Source organism: Agelaius phoeniceus, chromosome 2, assembly GCF_051311805.1.
Source record: "Agelaius phoeniceus isolate bAgePho1 chromosome 2, bAgePho1.hap1, whole genome shotgun sequence".
In the NCBI taxonomy this organism is placed as follows: domain Eukaryota; kingdom Metazoa; phylum Chordata; class Aves; order Passeriformes; family Icteridae; genus Agelaius; species Agelaius phoeniceus.
In genome coordinates this window covers 32,900,640-32,915,393 of record NC_135266.1, presented here as the reverse complement: position 1 = coordinate 32,915,393, position 14,754 = coordinate 32,900,640, and the positions used below count along the sequence as shown (strand labels likewise).

At 42.0% G+C, this 14,754-nt stretch overlaps 1 protein-coding gene across 1 annotated transcript in view; it reads right to left on the bottom strand.

Annotated features, from left to right (window-relative positions):
* Positions 1-1,528: 1,528 nt before the first annotated feature.
* Positions 1,529-14,754, bottom strand: part of GABRA5 (gamma-aminobutyric acid type A receptor subunit alpha5) — a 56,429-nt gene continuing 43,203 nt past the window's right edge. Inside the window, exons 8-11 of the mRNA XM_054654467.2 lie at positions 11,316-11,459; positions 5,465-5,617; positions 3,983-4,194; positions 1,529-3,065 (exon numbers count right to left, since the gene is read on the bottom strand). Of these exons, the coding sequence (XP_054510442.1) occupies positions 2,763-3,065; positions 3,983-4,194; positions 5,465-5,617; positions 11,316-11,459 (812 nt within the window). The 3' untranslated portion in view covers positions 1,529-2,762. The remainder of the gene's footprint in view (positions 3,066-3,982; positions 4,195-5,464; positions 5,618-11,315; positions 11,460-14,754) is intronic.

The following is a 14,754-nucleotide window of genomic DNA, read 5'->3' as shown; positions in this document are numbered from 1 at the left end:
CATTGTGTTTGATTTGTTCTTTCATTCTTACCGGGTGCGAGGAAGGAAATTTGGCAGCAGCCTGCACACACTTCCCCTACAGTGCTGAATTGTTTAATTCACTTTTCAACTATTTTTTCATGAATGCATACATGAAAAAATCAATGAGAAGCAATTCCTATTTATTACTCCCTTTGGCCATGACTAAGCTGTGAAGTAGCTGTGTCCTGCAGGGTCCTGGTTCACCCATGCTGGGGACAGTGACACAGCTCACTCCGTTCCCAAAAGCCCAAGCTGCTTCCAGGGATACCAGGGGAAGTTGGTGCACATCCAGATACCACCCCAGCCTGGGGCAGAACAAAGCTAAGATGTTTTGGTTGAGCCAGGACCTGGAAAAATGCTCCTGTTTCCCACAGTTCAGGTACCATCTCAGTGAGTAGTGATCTCCCACACAAACAGTTCCAGTGACTGTGGAGAGATCTGAATTGTGAGGTAGGATATAATGCAAGGCAATAGCATTTCAGTATTCCAGCCTGGAATGTATCGGCTTATTGAAGCATCTTCCAAACTATGGGACATCTAGTGTTCATGCACAAGGACATGCTGCAGGTACACCCATATTTGTTGATTACTTTCCATGTAAGTAAAATAGACCAGATTTAGAGATCTTTTCACTAAGTCCTGCAATGGACACCAGGAAATGATGCTGTAATACAGAGTCAGACTGGGTGTAAGCAGATAAAACCAAGTACAGAAGCTCTCTGGGGAGACTTCAGAACTGGTCTGGAAAAGATGCTAAACAAAGATGGCTCTGAGTTTCTCATTCTCAAAACTCAGTCATGTAATTCTTTGAGTTTTTCACCTGAAGAAATAGCCAAGGGACTTGTATAAAGTTTTGCCTTCCAATAAGCACAAAAGCCAAAGGGATCCCCCAAGGGGATGATGAACAAGGAGATGTGTAGCCGCTCAAAGACACAGAGGCAGGCTACATGAAAACAGAGATCCACATTCTTGCCTCAGCTCAGGCTAGCACGGAATAGATGGGTGTGCTCCCTCCCTTGTTCCTGTTTATCAGCATCCAGTCACTTGCTCAGTTCCATGGCTTCTCTATTGCCCTCAAAAATGTATGGATTTTTCCTTCCACAGCATCAAAAAAAAAAAGCTTCAAAACCAATAGACACATGAGATTTTTTTTCTTGGCAATTTTTAGGAACGAAGGGGTTGAAGAAAGATACAAAAGAAGCCAACCAACTCCCCAGTCCTAGACCAGACCCTAACCTCAAAGTGAAGCATGAACTGTCCACTCTGTCCCCAAAAGATCATGGGATTGTTGCTCCATAGCAGGATAGCACCAAATTCTGCAACAACTCAATTCACTGTGTTCACTCAAGGCATGTCCCTTTCTGGGCAACAGGGAGGATATGTCATGTGTGCACACGAGATTGAGTGTGTGCGTGTGTGCTTTCCAGTTAATTCTTCAGCTTCTCTGGTGTGCTCTTTGGTCTTTCTAAAAGGACAACCAGTATAAGAATGACATTTTGCAATCAAATGTTGAATGCATTTTTTATTTAAACATTAAGATTTAATTACAAAAGCCTCTGGAACAATTAAAGGATGCCAAGGAGGAAAGAGCTGAAAACTCAGACTGCATTTTCTCATTCATTGTGAAAGCAAAACACATTGTCAGCAGCAAGGCGTTTTATAGAAAAGTTTCAGATGGACAGTACAAAGACCTTTCTGTCAATATTGTCACTGAAACACCTTGCTGTCATGAAGCACATCTTTTTTTTCTGATCACACTTTCTAGTGTTGGCTGATTGATTTTTGCAGTGGGAAACAAGTAATAATTATTGCAGAAATACTGTAATTCTTTTCTGCTAATCTCTGCTAATATAACACAGTCTTCTTCTTGGAAAAGTGTCCAAACATAATTTACTTTACCCTGATAAAAATGTCTGCTGCTGTTGTTAGAAGTTTTATTTGCACAAATATTTTCCTAATCTATGTTAATTTCATGCAATATAATTCTTAATTTTTGGAATAAATACTGAGAATCATTAGAGAGAATTCTTTGGAATCCAAAATCCAACCAAACTTTGTATTTTCATTTAAGGGCAAGATTCCATCATCTTTATTTACATAAGTAGCATCCTGCTCCCTGTGTTATTTCACTGCAAACTAGAGTCTCAAGCAGTGAAAATCAGCATAGTCCCATTAGGATTTACTGCATTGTATTAAACTTCCAGTGAAAATTGGGCTGAGCAGTTTTGTCTATGGAGTAATGCACTACCTGTAACTAGTAAAGGTGCTCAAACATAGCCCTACACTTAATAATTTGGCACATTTACAACTGGCGTTACTCAGTAACTTATCAGATGACAATAGTGGAGCTCTTCTGTAAAATATAGGTTAAGCCCATATTCGTATGACTGTACATCTGAAGTATAAAAACCACGATATGTAGTACACTTGAACAGTTAAAAAATATAACTTATTTTATTTGTAAACTATCAATGCAAGATACTCAGCAGCAAAGAAGCCATGTTCAATGTCTTCTGATCTTTTATAAAGATCCATTGCTGTAAGTAATATAATCGTCTCCAAAACATCTGAGGTTACATGTAGAAACAATCAAGGCAATATTATTTGTACATATTATTAAACATGCAAAAAACTTCCTGAAGAATATTGCCCAAACGTAGAAAGTCATCTGGATCTCAAATTTTCCTTGGTAGCATCTGCTTTGTAAGTATGGCTCACATGTGGCTCCAGAGTACTTCAGTTTATTTTGGAGAATTGGCACCTTTAATAACAGGCTCCCTATTCAAATATGTGGCCCAGTAAACTAAGTTAAAAGTTCCAAACAGCACTGGAAAAATTATCCGGGACATTTTGTCAATCTTACTGATGCTGTTGTAAGTCTTTTTGCTTTCAGCAGGCTTTTCTTCTGGAGGCTTCACTGGAGCAGATGTAGTGTTTGAGATGACAGCTGGGGCTGAGTCCTTTGGCATGTTTGGTGCAGGAGTCATCTTCCCAGTGGTGTAGGTATTAGTGGGTTTATTTCCCAGCAAGTTGCGCTCCTTTTTCTGCAGCGTAAAGAACAAAATGTTATTCCACAAGAACAGAAGGTGGAAACATGTTCTCAAGGGACTGACCCAAAAAGCTGAGCACCATAATCAAGCATGCCCATTAATGCCTGTTGGCTATTCTCACTTTGACTACCAAACAGATTTTTTTGCCTTCATTTTGTAGCCCTTACTCAAGTGTGACTTTCCCTGATGGGAGAAAGCTGAGACTCGCTGGTTGCACCCACATCCCACCTGGCATGTGCATTAGCAGCTTCTTTTGTCAGTGAGATGTAGTCTGGCATCTGCCCCATGGACAGCTGACAAGATGTGAACTTCATTTCCCCAGATGCTGAAAAGGGTGTGGCAAAGGGCTCATTGCCCCTGCCAGCTTAGCCTCTTTGTAGACTCTTTTGGGATGCCTGTGGGTATGAGCTCTCTAGGAGATGATTTACTAAGTTAGTCCTATCCCAAAAATTTCATTTCAGCATGAAACTCAAAAGTTTGTGTTTTTACATAATTAGTCTTTTGTTTCTTTTTTTACTGTGGTGGGACCCTGACTCATGGAGCTCAATGTGAGCATTGTTATTTATTAGGAGAGCATACAGGGACTGCTCTGCAGAGACATGTTTCATAGTTATAGTATCAGAAGTCTGATCACTGAAATCCCTTGTCCTGTGTACTCAATGCCCAATGTACTTCTGTTAGCAGTCCTCTTCATAGAGATGACAGAGACTGGTAATCTATCTCTGTGAAGGGAAGGCGGGAAGGCACTGTATTTCCTTGCAAATTTTCCTCCACAGGAAGATAAAAGGTATGTCATGAGGTGATTAAATACCTTTTTCACAAAGAAGCTGGAAATTGACCATTCAGTATATTTAAACTATACTGAATATCTGCTTTTTATTTTAGGTATTTAAAAAATGTAACTTAAGCACCTTGATTTTTGCAGCTTCCTGGGCTTTTTTGCCATCCCATGCCCAACTCCTCTTGGTGAAATAGTTGACTGTTGCAAATTCAATCAATGCCGAAAATACGAAGGCATAGCAAACAGCTATAAACCAGTCCATTGCAGTAGCATAGGCCACTTTTGGCAAAGAGTTACGGGCACTGATACTTAAGGTGGTCATGGTGAGGACTGTTGTTACTCCTGCAAAGAAAAAAAATAAGAGTCAGAGATCAGTTTGCTAACCCTTATGGGATCCCAAATGAGTTATGAGCAGGTCCCAGTTCAGCAGGATATCTAAGAAGGCCACATGAAGTCAATCAGTGTTTGCATATTATGGTTTGAAGGAATAAGAAAAAATGAAAGCCTTCACCCTCAGATATTTTATTCTATGGAGTTCTGGTTAGTTCTAGCTGTAGTGTGTTTAAATAAGGATTTTTAGGGTAACACAAGCCCAGGGTTTATAACTGTCAGAATGAAGTGGGATTTCTTATTTTGTTTTCTTATACAGAGATTGCATATTTAAAATTGTTGACTGTTACTGGTTTCCTTGACTGTAGCTCCTCCTTTCCCATATGATAGTAAAAGACAAACAGCCAATGCTTTCATCTGTGGGAACATTTCCCCAGGATCAAAAAACTCAACTCTCAGTTACAGCTTTGTAAACCTAGAGTAAGTCAGCAAAATGATGCTACTACCTGTATTCTCTCCATACAACTTGCTGAGCTGATTTTTGAACAAAGCTGCCAACTGACTTCAGGAGGCTGGTACAGAAGGGTGACTCCTTTCAAATATCTGAACAAAGTTTTACTTAAAAAACTGCTCCTACTCCCCTTGTTTTTCTTCTAGTAAAAATCTTGTATTTCATCAACTTTCACTTTCTCAAGTGCTTATTTTCTGCAGCTTTCTAGGGATAAACCAAGTAATTTAATGACACCCCAAAGGTTTTTTCCATAACAATTTCTTCAGTAAATACACATTTTCTAAATGCAAAGTCATATTAATTTGTTTGATGGTTATAGAGATAATTATCACTAATTAACCTCTACATGGTTTTCCTAGATAAAGATCCTACAATAAAGATGAGCAAAATGTCTTGAAGTGATATCTGCTTCAACTGCTTAGCTAGGGTATACATTAAGTATGATAATCCATATGTCTTTTTTTCTAAACCATCCAGCATTCACTGAAATGAAAAAAAAAAAACCCAAACCAAATCACACTAATCTTATTCTTCTATCTTCTGTCCTTAATTTTCACATAATCGATTGACCAATTTCTGTCACAACTTTACAAAAACAGCCCAGACAAGGCTTTTAAATTGATTTTGAGTTTAAACTGGAAGAGAAGGAGAAAACATTTACAACATCTCAAGCAGAAATAAACAGTAGTGAACTGTGGTTTTATTACAGCGAGTCACTTTCACAAGCCACAAAGATCCTATCTGTGTCCTAGGAGCAAGGGGGATACTCACCAAAGACAGTTCTAGCAGGGACAGATTCTCTGTTTAGCCAAAATGACACTTGCGATAAGATCACAGTCATTATGCAAGGAAGGTACGTCTGGATGACAAAATAACCAATTTTTCTTTTCAGATGAAAATGGGCTGTCATAATAGTATATTCACCTAGAAGAAGAAAAATGTGGATTTGAGTAAAATAAGGAAGGCTTACTGACTTAGGTACTGAATAAGGCCAGTTCCAACCTTCCATTAGAAGATATCACTAAGCCATTCTTAATTTTATGAAAAATGTCTGGATTTCTGTGCTGTGGAAAACCAAGACTTGAGACAGAGGTGCTGCTAGATCCTCATAGTCTTCACATTCAGTCTCCAAAGCAGAAGACAATGACTGCTGTTCCTACTACACTGAAAAGCTGCAGTCCTCCCATGCACCTGGAATGTTGTGATGTTCACAGGCTTAAAAATCTAGTTTGCTGGCACTGCCTCAACACTCTCTGGTTTTGGCTCAGTCCTACAAACTCTTGCAGCATAGTAATAATTAAGACCCTCAACTCTCCGAAACCCGATTTAGCAGCAGGTTTAGCAACTTCATTAGTGAAAGTGTTATGGCCAAGCCAGCAATTTTCAAATATGAAAATGGGTCCAGACACTCCTTCTGCACCACATTTTAGGGACTGCCAGTCCCAGCATCTTCTATGAGAACTGCCACGTTGCATATGGATTCTGGGATGTCTTATTAATCTGAGTACTCAAACCCTTCAGATTGCTGGTCCAGAAATAAAAAGTCCCTCTAATGCATGCCATGTTCCTAGAATTTGGTACACTTTAGCACTACAAAAGATTGTCTGTTTCTGGATAGATATTGTGTTCTGTCTTGCTCACCTGTGCACTGAATAGTGTACTGCCTGCATGGAGAGTTCCCTAAAAGCTGCCACAGCAGTACTAAATTCCATTTCTTTTTCATATGCCAAATTCACAGCATTGCCTTAATATGCCTTTTATCAGCTACTCTGAATTTCAATAAAAGCCTAAATAAATGCACTCAAAAATCAACAGACCAGCTGTCACCTTCCCTAATGTTTCAGAAAAATTCAAACCTTAACCAGTTCTTTCAGATTGTTCCTGGAAAACCATATAGTTGTTACTGAGGGCTATTCCTGGTAGTAACTGCTCCCTGGTTCTTTCACAGTATTTCTGGAAAACCATGTAGTTGTTACTGAAGGTTATTCTTGATGGTAACTGCTCCCCAAATCCAAAATCTTGCTAGCTAAAAGCATGCTACTATTTACCTAGGAATAATAACAGTAAAAACAAAATATAAGAATAAAAAACAATTCATCCCTTCAAGCCCTAACAGTTCTTCACTGATATCAAAGTAATTTAAAAGCATGCATCATTCAGTTGGGTACTGATGAATCAGAGAAATGCCTGTTTTGAAATATATATTGTCCTTCAAGAACAACTATAGCTATAATCTCTGCTACAAGATTTGACTGTAAGTCTCTACAGAACATCCACAAAAGGAAAATATCCAACAGACTGATTCTGCCTTGAGTGAATAGCCTGGGTTGAGCTGCTGCCAGCATTACTAAGCTATTAGATTTGGCAGATTACTTCTAACTGAAAATATGGCTAATTAGCAGAGAACAGGTTTACAGTGAAAGGGTTTTTGCAGGTATAGCTGCACTCATACACTATGCTACAGGAGCTCTGCTATTCTGCATCAAGTTTACAGACCTTGTTCATGCTGAGGATTTTAGACAGAAAGTGAAATAACACAGAATACCTAACTGACATCCTGCCTCAATCTTTATGTCTTTCTCTGGAGTCTGATTTTCTGGTGAAATGATTCCCTGAAGAATGATGGGGAAATGGACATGGAATGCTGTGAAACTGGGGAGGAAACCCCTGCAAAGAAAAGCTTAATTCCCTTCCATTTAGTGTAATTTTGAACCAGGGAGGCTGAACATGCAATGGTCTCAGGAGGAAGCCCACTTGCTCTTTATTAAGGAGTATTTGCAGCAGGGTCTGCCTGCCTCAGTACTCTCAGGCAGAGGGGCTGTTTCTCAGTTGCTACTGCACTGGGATGTGTTTGAGTCAGTTTCCCCGCTCGCCTGCTACAGAGTGACAATGTGCATTATCTATTTTGACAGTATGCTCTCAGAGCTGGAATAAAAAAAGAATCTACACAGCTTCAGAAGAGCAACAGGACCCTCCTTTTTTCATTTTTAAAACACAGGAAATGAGTGCCTACGTTCTGATGGCCCTCCACAGCTGATTTTTACCTTACCATTTTCTTCAACCTATCAAAACTCTTGTCTCCACTGAAATAATCACAGCACCTTGATTTTGTACTTGCTTTTCTCCCAGCTGATATATTCTTTGATTTCCCATGCTGTCCCTTTCAGAGATGTCTATACCAGGAATGCTTCCTCCATTAGACTTATGGCTTAAGAAAACACCAGAGCTTGGTTTTTAATGCCCTGGGACCACTGCTTAAAGTAAAGCTAAAAGCTGCCTGAGTTGGCATTTTGTTTATAGAACAAGATACTGGCTCTGTTGGAGCAGCAAAGCTCCCTTTTACTTCTGCAAGGCCACTGTTTATCCTTAGACCATAAGCTTTCTTGAGCAAGAGCTAATTTTTGTTATAGGTTTATGTAGCACTTAAAAGAGAATCCTGTTCCTGATGGGGTCCACTCATCACTGCAGAAAACAAATTATTGTTAGTAAACAAAAACAAATCTAGTACTAATGAAAAGCCCTAGAGCAGAAATGGCTGCACTTCATGGAGCTGTGCAACTGTGCTGCTGCTCTTAAGGGGATTTTTATGCTTTAAAAGCTGCTACAGTATTTTTTTTTTTTTTTTGTATATAGTTGATGGTGTTCTGGAGATCCCGCTTACAGATTTTCCAGGATCTTACACACATTATTCCATTGCCATCATGCTGAGATTCAACTGAGTACTTTAAGGAGGCTAGACCAGCCCCCAGGCTTGTTTGTTTACTAGATATACCTGGACTCAGTTCTATCAATGGCTGTTCTGGCAAGATCCTGACAGTCGGTACATTAGACACCTCCCTGACTATGCTGACATACAGAATATTTAGGCCCATGGAAAAATGCATGTTCCCTTTTATAGTGATACTAGAGAAATACTCATCTCAAGAAAAAAATCAGAATTATTTGGTTCAAAATGAAGAGCTGAGTGATTCCTTTATTGTTTCAGCTTTGGGTATTACAGAGCTCAGGCTCCAGCTGGCAGTATACAAAAGAGTGGGTTTATGTTTTGTTTTTTGCCACTGCAGATCCTAAGTTAGCTATGAGAGATTCTGGGTATGGGGAACATAACTGGGCAACCATTTGTGGAAAGCAGCAAGATCCACTTGGACTCAAATCTCGTATCTGATTGTTTTCAGCACTTTTACCACCAGAACATTACAGGTGCTGGTTCTGTTAGAAGCAGAGTGAGTAGGAAAATGTCTTCCTTTCAGGTGGAAGACATTTGGGGATGTTAGCACAAAAAACCCTCAAAAACCAAAAAACCAAACAGCCAGAAAAAACCCCAAAACAAACAGGTGGCACATGACAGAACTGTTTTCTGTGCCATGGCTAAAATGTTCCAAGTTTCAAGATTGGTTGGAGAATTAGGAATGCCAGGGTATTTTTTTCTGAGAAGCCAGCCAAACAGCAGCTTGCCTACAAATCAGCAGAATCCCAAGGAACCAGTACAGGTCTGGAAATTCCATTAAAAAAAAAAAAAAAAGTCTGCTGGAAAGAAGGGCATAAATGACCTATGACATACACAAACATTTTGTCTGTGCAACTGCAAGGGCTGTGTAGTTTGACTTGTGTGTCATAAAAGCCACAAAAATCCAAGCACTTGGATTATGCAATAGCTATTTGGTTTTTCTTTTTCACGTTCAACAATTCAATAGAAGGAAGAAATGCCTTCGATGGCCATTCGTAAGTAATGCTGATTACTGGCCTCCTACGAGGTTGATGAACTCCAGAAAATCCATCGTTGACTGATGCTTTCCCTGTGCAAAATCGGATTTTTGTATTTTGCTAATCCCCGGTTACAATCTGTGTCCTGCTCTTTGTGATCCACCCTGCAATCAGAATCCAGCCAGCCCAGATGTAACCCAGGACATTAATATAAAATCTTGACGTTGGAAACACAGCATTTATTATAAATCTTAAATACGTGAGGGAGGTGTTTACTGTGCGGAAACTTTGGGATTTGTCTGGAGTGTTTCCTTGGGCTGAGGAGTACAAGCAGCTTTCACAGGCAAAGCGGCAAACTGGAAGTGGCCTGGAGCTGACACGCTGGAGCACTCACTGCCTGGGCTGGATGGTTTTCTTGCTCTGAGGAGCAGGACGAGGTTGTAGGAGATGCTCCAGTACATCCTTTGGATCTTTTTCTTGGCAACAATGAAGGCGAGAGGGGAGCTGCCATTCATTGCAGAAAACAACGCGGCTATGATGGTGAACTGGTAAGGAAAAAAGTGTCTTTACTCTTTAATGGGAGATAGTGTGCTCATTCTTTTTCTGCAAACGTGACCACTCTGATTTTATTTTTCTCTTGACTTTATCAATCTTCTCTTTAGCATCAGCTTTGTGTCTCCTGAAATGGGCAAGGGAGGGGGTGAATGTCCATAGGATGGAAATGGCAGTCAAGTTTAGTGGCTGCCCAAGGCGAGCCTTCCCTCACTTTGTGTCCTTTCTGGAGCACAAGCGCCAAGCTCAGATGTCTCCTCTTTATTTGCCAGGTGGAGCACAAAGTTTTATGCATCTTTATGTTCCGGTTCAGCTAACTTTGTGTGCAAGTGTACATATATGTACCTGTTTTCATGTCTCCTTAATTTCCTACAGATAGTAAAAGGTTCCTAATTTAATCCGTACTTTGTCCTCTACCACTCTGGCCGTCATTTTTCTCCAGGGACACAGTATATCACCAGCACACTCTGCTGGGCTTTGCCTGCAGGAACTGCTCCCAGGCATGTTGCCACAGGCTACCCCTTTCCCCGACCCAAGCCCCTTGCAACCCCTAGCAGTGGAAATCCCCCTTTTCTCCATGGCAGGCTGTTTCATTTCCACCTCCTCCCCCTCCCTCCCTCCGCTGGATGCCACTAATGCTCTCCAGCCGAGTGCATTGTGTAAGCTGGCGAAGCCCCGGCCCCGCTGAGCGCACGTGATCCCTTGTCCCGGCCCCGACCCCCGGGAGTCCCCCCCGCCGATGCACGCCCAGGGCTGCCCTTGCGTGGGAGCCTGTGGAAGCTGGGGGGCACGGCTCACGTGGATGCCCGGCCTGGGATTAAAGCTTCTTTGCCTCCCTAATGCTGCCACATCTGGCGCCTCCGCTCCCAGCCCGAGAGGGAATGGGGATCCTCGGGGTTTGCACCTCCTCCCCGGCCACGCCGCACAGCCCTGCCATGCCACAGTCCCCCCTGTGCCCCCATTCCCTTCCCCCCCCACGCAGTTCCATCAAGCAATCATTTTAAAGCGATGATTGAAACGGATCAAATGCGTGGGTGGTGTTTGCCTCCCAGGGTGGTTCCTCACTCGGGGAAATAAGCCAGCAACAGCGCTGGCAGCCACGCCGAGAGCGATCGCCAAGAAACTGCGTGAGGCTTCTCAGGCACTCCTGTAAACACCAGGAGCCTGGATATGTCTTCAGCAACGTACCTACGAGCCAGCATTTAACCCTCAGTGTTTAAATGCCTCTACATTTAAACACAGGATCTCCCTGGCACTCCACATCCCACAGGTGCCTCCCTAGCCTTACTGCAAAGTGACCAGAGCCTGTGAATCTCCCCTCCTGCTCCAGCCATCAGCAACCGTGGGATGGAAATGCTCCCCCTACCTGTACTGGTACTGATGTTTTCCGTGCCCACGGTTTGTCCCATCAGGTGGTACTGGTTGAGTCGTGAGCCATCTTCAGCCACCACCACAGATGTTGTGGTGCTGTTAGTCCACACGTAGATCACTTCAGAATTGGGGTAAGCATCTGCCAACAAGGGGGGGAAAAGACAGTAAGGAGTAAAAACCACTGTGTAATATTTTAGTGGATCTTTAAATGATAATGACAGGGAGAGAGAATAATGGAGGAGTGAGAGTGAATGGAGAAAAACAAATAAAGATGATATAATCGTGGTCCCATATGCCCAGCTCAAAAAAATATTAGGTTGAAGCCTCCTAATATAAGAGATGTGTGGGATGGTTTGTGAAAGCCTGGAACAGTAGAGGTATAAATATAATCCATCACAACCACTCAATTTAGGAAAGCAGCTCAGACCTATACTCACCTCACTGGTGGCTCCTAATACCGTAGCAAGCTGCTAAAGGTATTTTGCTGAAGTTCCCCCTCAAAAGGACTCAGACACCTTGAATGCCAGGACAGCAAGGACCCTCCTTGTCTTGTCCTTCCCCAGGATAGAATTCTAAGTGATGCCCTGTGCAAGTGCAGGGTCTGGTGTGTATGCACTGACTGGAATACGTACGTGTGGGTGAGGGCACAGAAGTCTTGCATGTGGGTAAAGGAAGCTGGAATGTGCCTGCCTGTGCCTGTGATGCTGAAGAGCAGACACAGAATGCAGGGGTGAGAATGCATGGAGAGCAGGAATGGGGCAGGGAGCTGCAAGGAGAGGGTAGGTGTTTGTGCATAGCAGAATGGGTGATGGTGTGAAAACACCTGCACAGCTGCAGATGTGTATGTGACTTCTCTCATGTTCATTTAGAAGTCCTAGGAATTAAATGTGGTTGCAGTAGTGCCAGCTCATTCCTTCCTCTATAATGCTGGTGTAACTTTTAATGCTCCAACACCCAGAGTGATCATGGTATTATAAGGAAATCTCAGTTTTCTTTTACAGACTGTCAATGCTGGGTTTAGATTTTAAGCCTTCTCTGCAGATGGTCTCAAAAACCCCAGGAGACAGCTCTAAATTTAATTATATTTCATTTAATATAAGTAGCTCTCCCACTTTTTAGAACTCCTCTAGCATCAAAATTTTTCAGGTCACACTTCTGCAAGCATGTTACAGTGGGCTAGAGTACACTGTACTAAAATGTCTGGAAATCAGGCAAGGCTTACTCTCCAAATGGAAGGTGAAAAGCAAGTAAGCTTGGGAGTGATCTGAAGTCAAATATTAATATCTCATCTTCTGCAGGGCAGAACTTGGAAGGTGTCAGGGCAGAATGTTTCTTTCTGGAAAAAAACCTGACATCCTCATTCAGGAGACAACACATGGTGGCTTTCCAGATTGGGACTTAAGAGTAAAGGACAACAGGCTAGGTTGAAGGATGTTAACTCACTCCATCAGACTGCATGTTTTGTTTGCAAGTGAGCTGTATTGGAAAGGTGCAGCTCCATGGAGGACTTACAAAAAAATTCATAAGCATTGGGTCATAGGCAGTGGGTCAGCATGAGCTTCTGAGGCACTGCAAGGGCAAGACATATGGTAAGGTGATCCCTGGATCCATAAAACCAGGAATGTCTGGCAGAAAATGGGAAGCAATCCCAGTTCAAGCTAAGAGCACATGTGTAGCACTATGAACTTCACTTGAATGCTTGACCAGGTGGCAGGGAAGAAAGCAGCACCTTCTTTGCACTGTTATTCGTGTTACCATGTCGGATGTGGGAGGCAGGGCACTAGGCTCAATACACCTTTGCTCTGACTGTTTATGGCTTTTCATCCACACCTCAGAAAAGTCATAGAAATAATGAAGACAGAGAAGGGGAGAGGTCAAAAGAAGGTTACAAGTACCTCCATGGACTGGAAAATAAGTCATGATTTGACACTTAAGCAGCTCAGCTTATTCAGCTCACTGACAAAAAGCTGAGATGTAGCTCAAGCTCTGAGTATAGATAATTGCACACATAAATCTGAAACCAGGCTGAATCTCTTGGACTACTCACAAAAGGTGCCTGAAAGATGGTTCCAGGCAGATTCAGATGAAGAGCAGGGCAGAATTTCCTAACTGCTTGGGAGATGGGTAATTATACGGTGGCTAGCCTTCTGAGAAAAAAAAATAATTACAAACTACTGTCACTACAAAGATATTGATAATTTGAAATAATTTTTTGTCACTTATCTGATAGTTGCTGCTGTATCCAGGGCTGATCCTGGGTTTGGAAGTTGAGAATCTACAAATTTTTTATCCTTTGTTAGCCATGCAGGACTGCCCACATGCCTTCCTTATGCTTGTATTTGTAGCTCTGCAGTAAAATTACTGTAATTATATGTCATGATCTGCTTTGAAAGGCTAAGAAGAAATGTCTTCCCTATTTCAAAATATTTGCATCACAAAAAGTCATGGAATTTCACCTTCCCTTTAGAGCTGAGATACTTTACTATCTCTGAGATGATTACAAGTTCACAATGAACTGTAAATAATTTCAAAGCTGCATCTGGAGAAGACAAGTGGGAGGAGATGGGTCCATTTAAAAAAAGTAATGCAGAAAGCCCTCATTTTTTTAAATGGTGGTATATGGTATATGTTGTTCATGGGCCAATTATCCCCAGGGAATGTGGGATATGTTTAGGTAGCTTTGGGATTGTCAGAAAATTCTATTTTTACCTATGCTACTTCCTATGCAAAAAAGAAGTTCCTAACAACAGCACTGGACTAATTTTTTTTTCTTTCTGGGATGATCTAGATGTATCTCAGCTCAGCACCTCCCTGTCTCTGCAATGATCCCAGCAATCAGGATAATTGGGTTTTTCTTTGTTTTCTGATGATGATATACATTAATTCATCCTGGCTAGATGCTTCCCAATGCGAGTACTGTATCCAAATTCATTGAAATTGCAATCACACAAGAATTTAGCCTCTAAGTTTTAACAAGATTTCAGATGCTTTTCTTCTCTCCTCTGTCTGGCCTGCAGGGCAGGGGAGTCCAAAAATAATTCAACACCTCTGCTGTGAATTGCAGCCTTTACTGGGTGCTAAAGCACATGTGGTGGAACAGAGTTGGGGGCTCCTATGCTGCAGGAGTCCAGCAGCTCCTCTTGTAAAATCCCTGCAACTCAGAGAGAGGCCACCAGGTGCCAAAACTGAAGATCCCACAGGTATGCCTAAGCATTACTTCATGATGCTGTTTTCTTTTGAAACCATGCCAGGGAAGGGGGGTGCCAATCCCAGGCCAGTTGGTGAGAAGAGAGAGCATTCAGGCAGGCAAGAGCACAGCATGAGGCCAGTGCCTGCCTGGGAGGAAGACTCTTGTCTGTAGGTCCTTCCTCACAGGATCTGTTGTGAGGCTACAAGACAGAGAGCTGTGTCACTGCTAGGCCAGGAACAGAGTA